We start from the raw sequence: 17347 nt of genomic DNA, 5'->3' as shown, positions 1-17347 counted from the left end.
TAGCTACTTCCTTCTACAAGTAAGAGAATCAGATTTTGCTGCTACAAACCTATATTTACAGTCACCTCTTACACCGTCTTCCTAAACAGGACACTCGTATTTAGTCGGGAGACCACCTCGACGGTTGCATGAACAGATTACTGCCCTACGGCATAACAGATACGGTAAGCGAGAACCGCCACAGGACAGGAAGAATCTTGTGAATCCATTCAGGTTTACAAGGTTAGTGAGCGACTGGAAAAAACCCCACATTTGTACTCAACTGAACGTAGGATTTAAAATTATTCCAATATTTAAAAACAGCCTCACATGCAGTATAAAGCATTCATAAGCTTCTGTATTTCCTATTTGCATTTACCGTGCTGAAGCTTGCTTGCACACAAACACAGAAGCAGCCTGGTCTGGAAGATCAATAGTCTGGAATTGGCAAGGTACAAACCCAAGGTAAGCTCTGACATTTACCTCCCGAGCAATTTCCTCTGCCTTTCTAATCTCCTCTCCAAAACTGAGCTCATGCACACCTAGGTGAAGTTCATCAGGCTAGTAGTTGCTGTTATACATTGCCCCAGAGAGCAACAGAATTAAGTTCTGATCTCAAAGTTGGCCTCTATACACTTCTACCCTGCATTTCAAATTTGATCCAAGCCCAGAGGAGACACTAGGGCCGGTTTCCCGACGCTAAACAGTGACTAAAAGAGCTGCATACATGCAGATTTGTACTAACACACGAACACACAGATTTCAACATGAAGCAGCGCTTTAACCAACAGGGGAAAAAAAGCTCAGCTGTCTGCACCTTTCAAAAAAAGCAGAAAGATGTGGCTATTGACAGCTCTGAGTGCTCCCTACGAACCCACAAGGGCTTGTTTTAAGGACAAAGTTTACATTCTCTGAGTGGTGACTCTTGCATGGTCACCATGATTAGCATAAACAACCCTCCAGTACCTTTAAGCAGACAATTTTTACAACGAGAATAGTCTCCACAAGCTGGTCTACACGGGTAAAAGCAATATAGTGGTTTGAGTATGAACAAAATTGACAAGACGTTTTAAGTCATTACAGTAAGACACTTAAAGAAAGACAACCTTCCCAATACTGCATACTGATAAACTTAAGCTGGAGGGGTAAACCAAGTTTTATTTAGATATGCATTAATGGCCTTCATACAGATAACCAACTAGAAAACAAGTTAGAAATACAAGGCGTGAAGGTCAGAGATTCAATTTGGGGGGCTGGGGGGTGTGGAGATAAGGATTTCAGCTCCAGTTTCTGTTCCTTTCTCTGAGCTTAACATGCCTCTGATACAAAAACACAGGGAATGACAGAGACAGGGAGAACTACAGTCAGTTAGCCTTTAGACCACACTCCAACTCAGGACGCTTACAGCAGTCACAAGCCCTTCCCTCTGCTTTCCACGTTCATTTGGTGCTCCCTGCAGGGCAGCCTGCGGAGGAGAGCCGCTGAGGCTTCCCGTCCGGCCTTTACAGGGCCTAGGTAAGACATGCTGCACTTCACCACACCCTGTAAAATAAAAGGTGATTTGTTCCAGTGAGTCCACTCTGCCCAAGTATCCTGTCTGGAACAGTGACCAAAGATACAAACCCTGCTGGGAGAAGACATTGGCAGCCATATCCTTCAGTCCCATAAATTTACGTAGCCCTATAAATTTCCCTTTGGGAGAGTATTTTCCTATGTTTCAGAAATACAATGAAAATGCTTTCAAGCGCTTCGCCGGTAAACATGCCCTTGTAGGCTCAAGGGCAGTACTGAGACTGTAGACAGTTGCACGGTCATCTGCTCATATTATTCTTTAATTAACGTGGACTCTCCACTCCCAGTTAAGTTCCAAAGGCAACACCTTCCAGCCTGTTGTTATCCGTATCAAGGGCAGGTATCTTTGCCTACCAATCATACCTGCAAAACAGACTTTAAATACCAGAGACAATTATGCACAGAGCTATCTGTAAGTGCGTACAACCTGTCTATTTGACCTCCCCGTTTAGCGGCCACCTTGGGAACGGCGGTCCAAGAAAGTTTGGATTGTTGAGAAATACAGCACAGGATATTGACAAATTATTAAAAGTACCAAGGGAACTTTTGCTCGCAGACAGCTAAACTGGATAAGAATATTCCAAATAAAACAGTTGTAAAATTACGGTCATAGAGCCAACGCCTTTGAAAAATGGGTAACATGCAAAAACATATTCTAAGATGAATAAAATCACCTGTATCAATCATAACTTACGCTACAAATTATATTGCAACACTCACTAGAATTTAAGGAAAATGCTCCTGAGTACGTGAAAGCCTAGCCTGCTTCAGCCAAGAATTAGAACAACTTCCCTTTCTTGAAAATTCTAACTCTCCCCAGGAAACAGGGAAAAAGACTAGCCACCAAAGAAAAGCACTAGCAAAAAGACCCAGGGAGTTAATAAAATAAACATCAATTATCAGAGAACCTAACTTGAAAATGCTACAGTCTGCAAAAAAAAAAAAAAAAAAAAAGTATAAAAATGATGAAGAAAAACACAAATGCTCCCTGACACTCTTATTCTGCTAGTCTCCGAAGCTACCATTTTTGCAGAGTCATCTGTCAAACCTCAAGCAGCAACTACAAGCCCTTCAGATTCACACCTCCTCTGACTGTGCAAGTACATACCAATTAAATCCTAGGAGATGCAAGAGCAACGTAACAATCCTCTAGAAGAGGAGAAAGACACCTGCTGTAAAATCAAAGAAGAATCAGAGAAAAACATCAGGACTTGAGACAGAAAGGTATCTTCCACACCTAGAAGGGTATTTCTGGATTTTCAACAGGATCATGAGAGCATTTCTTCCTCCAACCACTAAGATCATGAACTCTCGGGGAAGTATAAAAACAATCCTCCGATCAGCAACTGCTGCAGGATGAACCTACGCTGAAAACACAGGTAGGAAGGAGGCCGTTGGAATAAGTTCGTACTTCCTCATAGGTGACAAGCCTCAAAGTCAGATTTTACCATTTCACCCAGCAATATTCTCTGCCTCTTGCAGAACTGTTTTGAAAGTTAATTCTTCTGACAAGTGCAATAAACTACAAATTCAGCAAAACCAAAATGACCAAAACTAAACCTATTACAATCTTCTTACTTCACACCAAAAAAAAAAAAAAAAAAAAAAAAATCACTTTCTTGTGAGATAAATGTACTACTACTTACAATTCATTCACTTCCATATTGAATCGCGTTAACCCTTACTCTTCACTAATGCTGCTACATCAGGAGGTGGTTTTCCAACACAAGCCCACAGTTTACCAGGACAGCTCCAAGAAACACGATAGATACCTTTTAAAACAACCCATTATTTGTTTCCACACATCTTTCCTAGCCCCAGACAGAACAAGAATTGAGGCAAAGGATGCTTTAAAATTACATAGGTTTTCAATATTCACCTCCTTTTTTAATCAGCTGCTTTAGTACAGCTCTCAATATATACAAACCCAACAGATACAAACAGAGGTAACTAATAAAATGTTGTGGGTTCACAAGTAGTGCTCGCTTTCATAGGGGTTCACAAATCACACTCTATTCATCCAGACGATAGTCTGCACTAACTTATCACTGCGCTCTCTGGAGAGAATTAAAGCAGCTTGTCATTTCCTCACAGACACCCCCCATGTACACACTAAAAAGTACCACCACCTCATTGCTGTTACAAAGCCAAAAGGGTTTTTACACCCCCTACAAACCAGAAAACATAAATTCCTTGCTACGACATTGTCTTTTGAAAAATAATGAGCATAGTATCTCTTTTCCCCTGCAGTATACCTCTTTCATCTGCAAAAATGAAATGCGTGCCAAACCTCACTTTTTCCCTATTACATACCCTTTGCATCCTGCTTCAGTTTTGCTGCAGCACACTCTGCACGCGGGTAATATAGCTTCCGTTAGCATCTAGCCTAAATTTCTAGACTTAAAAACCAGGAGCTGCCAGCGCCGAAGGGGCATAACACTAGCATCCAAAAATCCCCATGCGCACCTTCAACAATAAAGCAGAAACGTACTAAGGATGCACCAGAACATACACAAGCTCAAACTTCCACAACTCGGTGCCCTGCTGACACGGTGTTAAACAAGCAGGCATATCCCGGGTGTTCAAACATTGTGGCGGAACAGTAAAATGTGAAAGCCCATGCCATGTGACACAGAGACCGCGGCCAAAAGACTACCGACATCCTGAAGATTCCTTGCGCTTCTCTGCATTTCAGCAACTGGGTTTCCAGGTTGACAGCACAGGGAAGCTCAGAAAGAAACAGGACAGACTTACTTTCAACTGGTATTTCACTTTCAAAGAAAGTTAAGAACGTCTGTCGAGGGTTTTTAAAAGCCTGTTTCATGTCTCCACAGTGATAACTACAACAGAAGCACAAGATTTAGAAGCCTACAATGCCATCACCGTCACCTCAGACGAGAGGTGCGGGCTACACAGGTCTGCATCAGACAGAGCTTGATACTCGCTCCTAACACAACGCTTAATGTGCCCACTCTCTCACAGACAGCCAACAAACACAAGGAGCAGCTTCTGCAGATAAATGCACGCTTTCCTTTGTCCTGGTTAAGCCTGGATGCTCAAGTACTGAACTGCCCCCGCTCAGAACACCACAATGATTGCAACGGGTAAATCCACCTTGCTCCTGCCGAGCACGAAGAGTCCAACGCTGATTCCCATGCCCTCCAGAGGTGTTCCCGCCAAAGCCTAACAAAACCAGCCCTGCCTGCAAAAACCTCTCCATTTCATGACTTCTCCGTTTCTCAGATAAGAGGGCCTGAGGCTCAGTCTCCTCCGCTTTTTTGGTCAGTCAAAATGTTTTGACAGTCTTCATCTAGCCCTTGCACAAATAAATAAGAACATGCCGTGCTTCAAGCGTAGTTTTTGTTCAGTCAAAATACTCTGTTGGCCAATACTCTAAAACACAACTAAACCAAAACTAAAGCCACATCATTAATAGCATGTTTTGAACTTTAAAAATTCAACGGTCTGATGAAGCAGGAAAAAAACAACACTTCCTTGTGTCAGAGCTGCAACAAGCCTAACTGGTTACTATGAAATGCGTTCCTTCCAATTCTCCCTGGAAGGTTAGTCTACATATTCCTTACCAGTTTTAACGACAGCTTGCGGTTACAAGCGTAAACTGTTGCTAGAATACTACCTTGCGCTGTAACATCAAGTCTCTTCAGGTTAACTTGGTACTGAGAAGAAGGGGAGAAATTGCTAGAGCCAGAAACCAATTCTGGAGCCACGAGTTTCCTGGGCCTACCACCACTAGGCGATTTTTGGCCTTGTCGCAGCACAGGGCACAGCTCCAAGTAAACAAGCGCACCTCTAGCAGAGAAACACACGCATACAGTTCAAAGACTAAAAGATATGTTTCCTGAGCTCCCCAAAACAAACACATTTGTTTCAAGGCCTTAGAAAATTCACCTAAGAAACCAGTGCGCTCTGATACAATGGGTATTTCTAAAATTCAGACGGAGAGCGTTCAAACACATACTTGGGAAACGCTTGCTTAACAGATTCCCTTTCAGAGCATTTTCCAGTTTTAGCAGCTTTGGGTTCTAGCTGAAGGCTCAGGAGTATTCTTCTCTTCACCAAGTTCTACAATTCACCAGCTTTCAACCAGAATGTCTTTGCAATTTTCTAAGAAGTAGAGCAAGGAAACGCTAACACTTTTTTCACCTCTGCAGCTAACAAGATCAAGGCTTCACCCTGCTCACTTTAAAACAAAGCTCTCCTCAAGTCCTAGCCACGCTTCCTCTACCTTCCCACCCACTCCTAGCCAAAACCTTAAGTCCTAGGCTCATGAGAAGCATTCTTGTTTCAGCTACTGAGCTACTGTAGCAACCGCAGTTAGGAACAGAGAGCGCAGTCTGCCTTCCCATAAGCCAACCCCTAGCTAATGCATTTTGCCCTCTCGTAAGCTGCTGGGGGGTTTCGACCGGCACCATTCCTTCGGTCCTCTCCTTGATTTTACTTCCCCTGGGAAGGTCCTGACCTTCCTGAACACAGAGCACAGGAGAAGAGATGAAAAGAGAGCTCTTCTCAGTAACGGGTGAAGACTGACGTTTTAAATCCTTGAGGGTTTCTAGCACGTGCTTCAGCCAGACGTTTGCCATCTCCCTCTGCCGCGCTGCTCGACCAAATGAACCCTTAGTCCAACTCCAACCGCCGCCCCTCACTTTTCTTAGGATGGAAGTGGGAGAGGGTAAAGGAACACACTTTCTAAGAGCCGATACAACGTTCCAGAGCGTCACTGCCCAGATGTCACCCGAAAGGCTGCTGCAGACACACCTTCAGATGCTAACCTCCCCAAATCTTTCAAGAGGCGGCCGCACGGATGCCTGGCCTCGGCCGTCAGAGGCAACCGTCCGTGCTCAGGCAAGTGACGAGGCAACTTCCAACCCTGCAGACTCACTCGGGGCCCCTCCTCGCGTCTCAGAACGCTCTCTTTCCCCGAGGATTTTTCAGCACTCCCACCCAACAGAAAACACTCGCCTGCAACCACAACGCGTCCTCTCCCCCCTCCCAGTCCTAGAAGGGGAGTCCCTGCCACCCGCCAGTAAGGGAGACTAACTCTGTTACACACCTCGCCAACGCCCGCTCTGCAGGAGACACACCAACGTCCGCCCTACTACGACAGTTAGCGGAATCTCACGCGCGCTCCCCCACCTCCTAAGCGCAGACACATCCCCGCACCTCACGCTGTGGGCAAAACAATCGAGCCCCCCCGCAATCACCCACCTTCACCAAACACAGCACGGGCTTGCCTAAGCGCGCAGGGATGCATCTAAGAGGAAGCGCTCGCGAGCTCCTCTCCAGCACACGCCTCTGCAGAGAAGAGCCCTACAACTCTCCTGACATTTACTCTCCAGGCGGGACTCCGCGGAGAGCAAGCACCACATTTTCCTTCTGCTGCACTACCCACCCCCCACAGCAAGAGGTCACGACCCACCCCCCCTACTCCCGGTAGGAAACAGCAGAGCTTACTACTTTGCCCCATTACCCACTAACCCACGGGCGTGGGCACGTCTATTCCCGAAAGGGAAAACTTTCGCTTCCTGTAGTCGCTCTCGCTCCTCGCCGCCGGCGCACAACGTGAGCCGTTCTCCCCTCCACTTCCCGAGGAAAGTCCATCCGCTGGGCGACTGGCCACAACAGCCCCTTTCCCTCCAGCCAGGACAGTCACGCTGCTGCACCCAGCAGCAGACCCCTCTGCACCCCGAGGAAAAGGGGGCACCCCACGACGGCCCGCTCGCTTCCCGGAAAGGGGCCCGCATCACCCCCGCCCCCCGCCCAAGCGCCCCGCTCCTCTCCCCCACGCTGGAGCTCACCCCCCCACCCCGCACCCCGAAACTCCTCCCGGGCCGTCACCGCGTCCGCTTCCACCGACCCCGGCCCCAGGCCCTCACAGAGGCGGCCCCTCCCCCCGCAGAGGGCTCCGTCCTCCCCCGCTCCCCACTCGCCCCCCGCCCCGGGGAAAGCGCCCCCCTCCCCCCCAGCTCTCCCCACGGCCGCGGCCCGGGCCGCGCTCTCCTCTCCTCCGGGAAGGGGGAGCGCGGCCCGAGCCCGGGAGGGGACGGAGCGCGGCCCTCCCACCGCCTCCCGCCTCCGCGCGGGCCCGCACCGTCTCCTCGGGGTCGATGTCGATCCGGAAGGTCTGCTGCTGCAGCGTTTTCAGCGTGATCTGCATGGCGGCGGCAGCGGCGGCTGCAGGCCGCCGGTCGCGGTCGCGGTCTTCTCCCCGCGTCCGCCGCAGGGCAGCGGGACAGGCGGAGAGGAGGAGCGGGAGAAAAGAGAGGCGGAGAGCGAGCGCGGAGCAACGGCTCGCCCTCTGCCGCGGGGCGCCAGTCACACTCACGGCGCGGCGGGAGGCGGAGCGCGGGCGGCGCTCAGTCCCCGCGCCTCAGGCGACGGCGGGGGGAGGGCAGAGCGACGGGGGCGGGGGGGGCGGCGGCGGCTGCGCGCCGCCGCTCGGCGGGAGGGAGCGGGGCGGGCGCCGTGCGCCTGCGCGGGCTGGCCGCTCGCCGCTCCTCGCCCGCCGAGGGGAGCGGGGAGAGGAGCGGGCGCGCATGCGCGGCGCCCCCGACGGGGTGGCGCCCACGGGCGGGCCCGCCTGCCGCCGCCTGGCGCCCGCGGCGCCACCTGAGGCGCCCGCAATGCGCCGGCGCGGCTGAGCCGCGCAGCGGGCGCCGGACGCACTGCGCGGGCGCGGCGGGCGCCCGAGGAGGCGCGGGCGGGGGCGTGCCTGCGAGGGTCCGAGGGGGCCGGGGGATGAGGCGGTCGCGTGCGTGTGCACACGGCTTACCGTGGTGGTTGCAGGTTACTCGTACGTACGTGCGTGCGTGCGTGCCCGCGCACGCACATCGCACGCACGCGTTGATAGGGGCAGGGGGGCCTGAAGGCTGCAGCCCCTGGCAGGACGGCTGTGGGTGGCGTGGGGTCGTTGAGGCCGGCCGGCCCGCCCGCCCGCCCGCCGGCCCTCCGACGGCTCTGCGGTGGCTGGCAGCTGGGCTTGTTCAGCATCTCCTCGCCGGCACGCGTACTGCGAGGTGGCTGTGCCGCTGAGCCGGCCGGCTCCTTGCCTCGGCACCTTGCGTCGGCACGCCGAAGGGCACGGGTTGCTCCGTCGGCCTGCATGTGCACAGCGGGTAATAACAACGCTGCCTTCCCACTCTCGCCCCACCGCACCGCGCCCGTTCAGCATTCGCTGAACGTACGTTCAGCAGTGCCTCAGCGGCGCTGAGCGGTGCGCAGATACCTCGGCCGACGCGGCAGGAAAGAACCTCGCCTGTCACCACAGCGAATCTCCGGTTCGGCATGGGGAGAGGCTTTGCTCTGAGAGGCTGAGAGCAGCGTATTGCTACACCTAGGACAAGCTTCTCAAAGACCGAAGGCCTTTTCGGAATCCTGACAAGCCTTAGGATGCGCGTACTGCAAAACATTAGACTTTAGACTAAGTTTTAGAACTTAGTGTAGTTCTCTGCCATAGTCATCCCAAGCTTTGCAAGCAGCGTTTGTGAGTTGTTTGCCTGCCTTTCCGGAAGTCTGTACCGTCTTCTCTGCGTTATCCTTTCCACCTCGCTCTCATCCCACACGTACGAATAGGGAGCCCAGGAGGTTACTCGCTTATCACAGAAACTGGTCCAGTGGATGGGACAGCGTAGGACCTCAGTTCCGCCAGGGCCGGCTTCAATAGTTAGTGCTTACCTTTGACGAGTTGTTAACCTCCATCTCCGCTGGTACTCCTCAGGCAATGCAGAGAGAGAAAGAGAGAGAGAGAGACCCCTGCTACAAATAACCCTTAAAGTTGAGCCCACTACACTGGTAAGAGGGACCCCCGCCCCGGCTCCTTATAACCTCTTCCACCAGTAGGTGTGGGATCTCCCAGCGCGTTTGCTTTGTAAGCAAGGCTGTCTTTCTGCAAAAGAGGACGCTGGTGTTAGGCTAACTTAATACCGTCATGCAATTAAACCCCACGTTTCTCAGTATCGTGCAAAGCCTGGAGAAATTCTACTCTGCCACGTTGTCAACCTAACATTTGTAACCAAAAACACCTCACCTTTTAGCTCGCCATTACAGTAAGCTTGGCTTCATAACAATTTCTTACCAGCAGCGCAGCAGAGCTGGGGCCAGCAGGCTGCGTTTGCAATGCAAAGGGAAAGCGGGAGACACCTCTCCCTGCACGAGTGTATGGATGCGTACGTGTCTTGCACACACAGCTGGTGGTGCTGCTTCTGTCATCATCCACCTCAGGCTCTGACACGCAGCTGCTGGACAGCCGAAGCCTCTTAGGGCTTTCGCAACCAAAAAGAAACTGCTGACTGTTGCTAGGAGGAATCCAGCATTCTTGGCAGCACGCAACAACTTGCTTGCATTGCATGGAGAGCCATTAAAAAAAAAAAAAAAAAAGGCGTGAGATAAAATATCGCTGGCTATTTTTTGCATGGGTGGTTACAACTTAAAATATGCTGCTTGTTCACTTTCACTATTGCCCGACACCGGATCTAATTCTGTACTTTGCAGATAGAAGGGATTTTTTTTCTAACTTTTCATTCAGCAGTCCAGCTTACGCAAGTGCTGAGCTTCACATGAAAAGGAAAGTACCTCATGCTGAGGGTTTGTGTCAGTTTCAGTACTCTTTTCTGCTCAGAATATGTTAAATGTAAACTACCCATTCTGATTTTTGTGGTTGCTGGTTATAGTAGGAAACAGTTCTGCCCGGTTTGCGGTGGGGCGAAGGTTCATTTACGTGGTGGCTGCTCAGCTCTGCTGCAAGGCCTTGTAAAAGCCTCAGCAGAACTGGGAATCGACGCCAAAGGCCGTGAACTGCTAAGGAGGAAGATTTTCCTGACCGTTTATTTGAATTTTGAGCAAACAAAACGAGAAAAGAGAAAGCTGTGATTTGTGGGGGGGGGTTTCCCCTGCTGAGTGGTACAGGAACTTAGGACGACTCACTGTATGGGGCCTAAATTAAATAGACAAGTTCTCGGTGTTTCCTCTCGCTCAGCCCCTTCAGCTCCATAAAACAGCTTATGGCAGAGCTTGACTCGCCAGGTCGTTCTTCAGGCTGCTTCCCATCAGTTGCAGAATTGAGGGAGCACAGAATTTTTCCCAGAGCACTCTCGTCTTTTAGTTTCAGAGTGCTTCTCCTCGGCAGCCAGTGCTTGGGTTTTTTTCATTTTGTGTCCAAAGTATTTTGGGTAATTGCCCTGTGTTCAGGCTGGAGTATCACACTTCCTGGCTTCATTTACAACCGTTTGTATGCTGACTCAGTGAGCACACAAACCTCTCGTATACAAATAGATTAACTTACATTGATTGGAAGGGGATGTGAAACGAAGCCCAAAAGTTAGAAAGAGGTTTTGATGGCAGGTGCGTACGGCGATGACTTTTGGGTTTTTCAGAACTCCTGGATTTTCCTTTCCAAGTAACTTGATCTCCCTGGCGCAGTTGCTCCAACTTCATGCCACCGTGGCTTTGTCCTGCTCAGCTCTATTCCATTGTCTGGGATGCCCCACAAACTGCTGTCTCCCACACGGAGGTGTATGTTTTCATGTCTTACAAGTTGCTAGGCGAAGCTCTTAATTACAGCTGGCCCTTGCAGAGGGGGAGGAAAACACAGTGAAACCAAAATGTGGTAGGGAAGGTAACGGGAAAGTATTGTGCCTCCGGTACACCTTTCCCTGCAGCCAGGTTTCCTTACATAACCCCAGCGCTTCTGGAAGTTGGAAAGATGCGCACGTTTAAACGGCGCAGAGATAGGGACATGAGCCAGTGCTGTCCCCTTTCTGACTGAAAGAGTTATCCGAAGGCTAGGGCCTTGCTGGTGGTTTATCAGTGTGTGTATGTATGCTGTGGAGCCCACAGCAGCGAGCACTTGGAGCCCGTGAACTCCTAGTTCCCTGTCAGTGATGTTACATTTAATGGAAGGAGCATCCGACTGCCGAGACAGTAAACGGGTCTGACGGAAGCCTGCTTGTTTACAGCAAATGTGCAAAGGACCCGATTCTCGCAGCTGCTGGTGGCCCGGGAAAAGCAGTTTTGCTGCTGTTGGTAACAGACCACAGGCCTTATGCTAACTTTGTGAGGCCAGAGGACCAGGCTCTACTGGGCTTGTTGGGAGAACTTACTTTGTGAAAAGAAGCTTTCTAAGGGTGTCTCATGTTAGGATGTGTGGTTCGAGTATCAGGTACTAGCAAAGGCCTTGAAAACATGGGTGTGGGCTAAAAGAGCATCCCCGAGGTATAAAGAATTCCGCAGTAGTCAGTTCCCGGCCATAGAAGTACAGCCTTGAGACCTGAGAAAAACCGTGATCATAAAGAGAAAACAGAAGAAGAAGCTAAGCAAGAAAAATGTTGAGCAACAGGATAATACGTGGTGGGATAACCCCAGGTGTGGGGCGAGCACCGGTGGGTGAGGATGGCCTGTGGTGACATCGCCCAGCGGTGGACAGCGGTGCCCCCGAGTGATGGGTTCTGAGGTCACCGAGGAATGGACTGTGATGTCCCCGAGCGATGGATTGTTACCACGCGTCCCTCCCTGCTTGAATTCGGGCCCCGAGCCTCAGACAGCCGGCTCGTGCCCACACTCCAGCTGAGCGGATTCGCGAGGTCTGGAGTGTCGAGCGAGGCCTTTCTGAGCAAGTGCTGGTGTTGGGCTCGGGCAGTTGTTTGTTGCAGCTCTCCGCGCCCAACCTCAGAGCCGTCCAAGGATTCTCCCCGGCCCTGCCAGGCTCAGGCAGCCGGGGCACCCAGGAGGCACACTCGCAGCAGCAGAGGTGAGCTGGGAGGGGAAACCTCGGCCTGCAGTGGGGAGCTGGGAGGGTTTCCTTCTTGAGGGACCTGGGCACTTCTTCCACCCCTCCGCGGGCCAGCCAATGACCCTGGCCTCTCTTCCTTCTCTAGCGTGACACCCGCTGCTGCAGCGCCAGTGACAGGGAGCAGCTCAACATCCCCAGCTCCCCCCAGCCCACCGCAGCACGTGGGGACCATGGCCGTGGAGCTGGACAACCGCTGTCCCATCTGCCTGGACAGCTGGGAGGAGGCCAGCTACGTGATGCCGTGCCTCCACCAATTCTGCTACGCATGCATCCTGCGGTGGGCTGAGAGCAAGCCCGAGTGCCCCCTCTGCAAGAGGAACGTCACCTCCATCTTGCACTCGGTGCAGGCGGACGACAACTTCAAGGAGCACGTTGTCGCACCACCTCCAGTGCCATCCGTTGCCGTCCACCTGGCAGGAGGTGCTCCTGGCCATCCAGCTGCCCACACTCAGCCATCAGCTGCACAGCCGCTGCCCAGGGCTCCTGTGGGCAGCCTCCATCCCCACGTCTGGGCATCCCTCTTCCAAGAGGACCCAGATCTGCTCCGGCCCGTGATGCTCTGGCTGCGACAGGAGCTGCGGCTCTTCTTCGAGGGTGGCCGCTGGGAAACAGCTGCAGTGCAGAGGCTCGTCCTGTCCAGCCTGCACCTCTTTGGCCTGGACGAGGAAACCCTGTTCCAGCTGCTGCAGGGTGCCCTGGGCTGGTACACGAGGACCTTTGTGCGCCAGCTGATCGACACCATCGTGCAGCGGTGCGGCGGGGAGGCACGACGCCGGGTGGGCCTGGAGGACGCCCGTGCTGCCGAGGAGCGGGAGGGCAGCCCTGCGGCTGCCCCCAGCCCCGCTGCCTCCCAAAGGGGGTCTCCTGCCCCCAGCCCAGCCCCCTCCAGCAGCCGTGGCACAGCCGAGGCAGAAGAGCTCCCCAGCACCTCATCGGCTGCCCTTCGTGGGGGTCCTGGCAGCCCTCCCTCTGCCCCTGTTCCCACCCACAGGGAGCACGACGAGCCACAGGAGGACGCAGAGGAGGCTGTGCCCGGGCCCTCCGCTCCCAGCCAGGGCAGCGATCTCTCCCCTGGGGGACGCCGGAGAGCCCCAAAGAGGAGGGCTGGCAGCCCTCGGGCCTCCTCACCTCCAAACAAGAGCCCACCCCACCGGCCGCAGTAGGAGGGTGCCCCAGGAGCTGGCAAAACCAGCGACGGGCCAGCAGCTGGGGCACCCTCCAGCCTCCCAAAGGGATCCGGAGACGGTCATTAGTAGCCTAGCGCTAATGATCAAATCGTACAATAAACGTATGAAAAGTACAGAAGTAGTCTTGCTCTTTCTAACAATGTCGTGGGCGTTGCTATCCCCGCCCGCGTTGCTTTCTCATGTGGCCACAAACAGCTACCGAGAGGACTCGCTCCATCCTTTCCCCAGGGGCAGAAGCGAGGAGGACTGTCCTCGAGCTCCTCACACCATCCTCTCGCCTGTTTTTAAAGATGGGGTGCAACACTTGGCGCCCTCTAGTCTTTGGTGCCTCCCCCAAGCTCCACGACCTTTCAGAGATGACAGAGAGCGGCCTCACAGCGACACCGGCCAGCCCTCTCAACACCCTCAGACAAATCCCACCAGGGTCGATTGACGTGTATGGGACAAGATTTCTCAGCAGACCCCCGAGCTGAACATCCTCTTGCTACTGGAATTCCTCTGCTGCTGGAGCCCCGGCCTCTAGGCTAAAATGCCTGGCAAGAGTGTCAGGGGAAGACCGAGATGAAGGCGGCACCGAGTACCTCGGCTTTGCCTGCCTTTGCCGTTCCTGTATCACTCAACCCGCCTGGCAAGCAGGCACGCGTTCCTTGCCTGATGTACTATTTACGTAGCAGCAGAAGCCCTTCTTGTTGCTTCTCATACCCCTTGACAGCCCTGGCATTTTCCAGATCACATCTCAGCACACCTCAGTAGTGATTCTATATCCTCTATGATAATCTGTCAGAACTTCTACCAATTGTATATCTTTTTTTGTATTGCTCTGCCTTGAATTCCCTGTATAGCCATGCCAACCCCCTGATGTATCTGGGTTTTTTTCACTTCAGCATCCTGCATGGACTTTTTTTTGTGTTTGGGGAAGATTAACTTTAAGGCTGTGCTAGGCCTTTTGAACATCTTTGCCCTTCATAATTGGCTCCAACAAGAGCTGCCTCCCACCTACTTCTTCCCTAAATAAGCCACAGCTTTCTTTCATGAAGTCCAGAGCTACTGTCCTTCCTAACTCCCCCAGGATCTTGAACTCCTCTCTGTCAGGATCATTACAGTCATGTTCCTATTCACTATCACATCCCTGACCAATTCTTCCTTGTTCTTAAGTAGCACATGCAGGACAGAATCACCCCACTTGGTCCATCTAGCATCTGTGTTATCCCTGACACCCTCCAGAAATTTTCCTGATAGCCTTTCCCTTGCAGCAGGTGCCAGGGATGTTGAAGTCCCCCGGGAGAACCAGTGCCAGTGACTATAAACTCATCCATGCCAGGAACAATGTAGTTTGCTCTCCACACATGGTGCTCTAGCACAAACATAGAAATGAGGAATGTGAGACTGGGCCAGCATATGAAATATGACTCCTTATTTCCTGGAAACATCTTAAAATAAATTAAGGTTGTTTTGTTGTTGTGGTTGGTTGGTTCAGATTATTTTTGTCCTTCTGAACCTAGCAATGAAGTATGATGGGTCAGAAACCCGCTCTTCTGAAACTGAATGTCTTCCTTTCTCCAGCATAAATGTATTTGTGATCAGTTTAAATCTATGTGGTCTTGGAGCAGCCTGGCCATTTAGGATTTCAGTATTCATACTGTATTCATGTACAGTAATTGCACTCCTCTTGGCTTTCATTTTGTGAGACTAAATATGCCAAGATTCTGTAGTTTTGCCTTCTTTCCTGTGATTATTTTAGTTGTCCTTCTCTGCACCTGTTCTAAATTGATTTAACCTTTCTTGGACTTGAACTGGACCCTACGCGATATCTCACTAGGATTATTTGTGCTTTTGGATCTTGCTTTGCACTTGCCCTGTGAAAGCACTTGCCCTTCTCTCAGCACTGTCTTTTTAGTGACATGTAGATACCTTAGGACCAGTTATGCATACTTGCCTGTCTGTCTTGGCAGTTTTCAACCACTGATCTCCAGCTTAGGGCAGAAATTCTTGCTATTGTTGCCGAAGGGATGACTTTGGAATCTGTACTGCTAACATTTTTATACCTTCTTCCAGTTCTAAGGGTCACATCTTTTTCCACATGGACAGTACCTGTAAACATTGAGCTAATCACTAAGATTCTGCACAGTGTTTCCACTTTTCGCAACAGTCATTAAAGGAAATTTCCAGTAAGATGAGTCCAAACAGCAGTCCCTGAAGAATATCTCAAATAACTTACTTCCAAATTAATGATCCCCTGCCGTCATTACAGAACCCTCTGTGCCTCTTCTTCCTATAAACAGCTTCTTAGCTGCTATACCATGATGGTACTAATCCCCATTTTTGCCACTGTCACTAATTATTTCTAAGATGACATCAAGTCAAATGGATACTTTTTCTTCAATGTGAAGGGCATCAGCAGAACATCCAGTATTTTTTGGTGGCTTTTGGCACTCAAGGCTATTTTTATATTACTATAATGGAAGGTAGTATAGCCTAGACTGCGCTAGCAAGCACATCTTTTGGATTGCTTCAGATGACTTGGGCTGAATGATACTGTTGTGTCTAGACACTCCCTAACACACAGGTAGATACACATGTACAGACACACATGCATCCCTGCTCTGTACTTCTACCTTCCCTTGTATATTGTCGTTGTCATTTTTTAGCAAAGCATTCACAGATACTCTCATGCGAACTGCCACAGCAAGTGTTTGAATGCTAATGGGGCAGCAGACTCACTGGGAACGTGCCTTGCTTCATTAGGTGACTGAGAATCGTGCTGGGTGCTGTCTTTTAGAAGAGATCTGTACAGATTCTTAGCTGGCTGTAGTATACGTTCCAACTGAGCACTACTTACAAGCCAAATTTCAAGGTTCAGCAAGCAATTCAACTAGGGCAGAAGGAATAATTACGGAGTTGTGAAAGGCTGAAATGTAAAACAGATGAACAGATTGTTCCTTTCACCTGCCAGACCCTGGGGAGGAAAAAAAATCAGTTTCTAGATGACAGCAAACTCTCTTAGCTCAAAGGGACCTTCCCTCCCTCCAAAAGCCATGAATGACAGTCCAGTGTAAAATTGCATTGCACGCTTCAGTATCAAATCTTCAGTTAGTATGTCGTATATTTCTGATACCCAGCTTATCATCAGGATTTCTGTGCTCATGGTAGCCTGTGCAAATACAAGGTGCTTGTAAAATACCATGTCTGAGGGTGCTGTTACCAAACTGAGCTCTGCAGAGTCCATCAGGTCCATTAATGGACTTGCCTGTCTAGCTGGCTATTTCACATTTAGGGTTGGGTCACTACTGAACTTCTCATGTAAAGCCTTTTCTAGTGCTAACTGAAGCAGGGATATGTCACCTTTAATTCATATACCCCTTTCCATTACAGCTTTTCTGGCTCTGTCTGTACTGTAGTGAGGGATTGCAGTACGTGTGAGGATACCAGGTTTGGCTCTGATTACACATGGCTACCAGTAAAATGAAATATGGATAAAATGGAGGGCTGATTTTCTTGGGATTTAATAGCATGCTTTTCCTTCTTTACTCCCAACCAATTGGTTTTTCTTCTACTGCTGTGTTCCTAGGCTTCCAACTGCAAGTTTAAGAGGTAGTTCAGAGGAGTGGGTAGGGCACCTGACTGGGAGTAAAGAGGCATGCCTACTGATCCTGCCCATAGTAACCAAACAGATAATGATTTTGATTTTAGCTGTATGTGGTTCTGTCCTCTCTGTGGGGAGGACTCAATAGATCTGCAAAGTGCAATAACTTAAAAATTAGCTTAATAATTTTTTTTTAATTAAAATGAAGAAGAAAATTAAATT

The 17347-nt window shown here is 50.7% G+C and overlaps 2 protein-coding genes across 7 annotated transcripts in view; one reads left to right on the top strand and one right to left on the bottom strand.

Moving 5' to 3' along the window:
• The window catches only part of RAD23B (RAD23 homolog B, nucleotide excision repair protein), a 77703-nt gene extending 69867 nt beyond the window's left edge, over nt 1-7836 (bottom strand). For 2 of the 6 annotated variants that reach the window (XM_049796169.1, XM_049796163.1), the window contains exon 1: nt 7733-7811. Coding sequence is in view for 1 of the 6 variants with exons in the window: in XM_049796166.1 (XP_049652123.1) it covers nt 7661-7726 (66 nt within the window). In the remaining 5 variants the exon portion in view is untranslated. Of the gene's footprint in view, nt 1-7660 lie in introns of all 6 variants that reach the window. The other 4 variants (XM_049796166.1, XM_049796168.1, XM_049796164.1 and 1 more) reach the window with 4 other exon arrangements.
• LOC126036429 (opioid growth factor receptor-like) overlaps nt 1-13593 on the top strand; it is a 33360-nt gene extending 19767 nt beyond the window's left edge. The window contains exon 2 of the mRNA XM_049796172.1: nt 12441-13593. Within this exon, the coding sequence (XP_049652129.1) occupies nt 12526-13518 (993 nt within the window). The 5' untranslated portion in view covers nt 12441-12525 and the 3' untranslated portion in view covers nt 13519-13593. The remainder of the gene's footprint in view (nt 1-12440) is intronic.
• Nucleotides 13594-17347: the final 3754 nt, after the last annotated feature.

This window comes from Accipiter gentilis, chromosome Z (genome assembly GCF_929443795.1).
Source record: "Accipiter gentilis chromosome Z, bAccGen1.1, whole genome shotgun sequence".
Classification (NCBI taxonomy): domain Eukaryota; kingdom Metazoa; phylum Chordata; class Aves; order Accipitriformes; family Accipitridae; genus Astur; species Astur gentilis.
The sequence above is the reverse complement of the archived record's forward strand: the minus strand, read 5'-3'. Positions and strand labels throughout refer to the sequence as shown.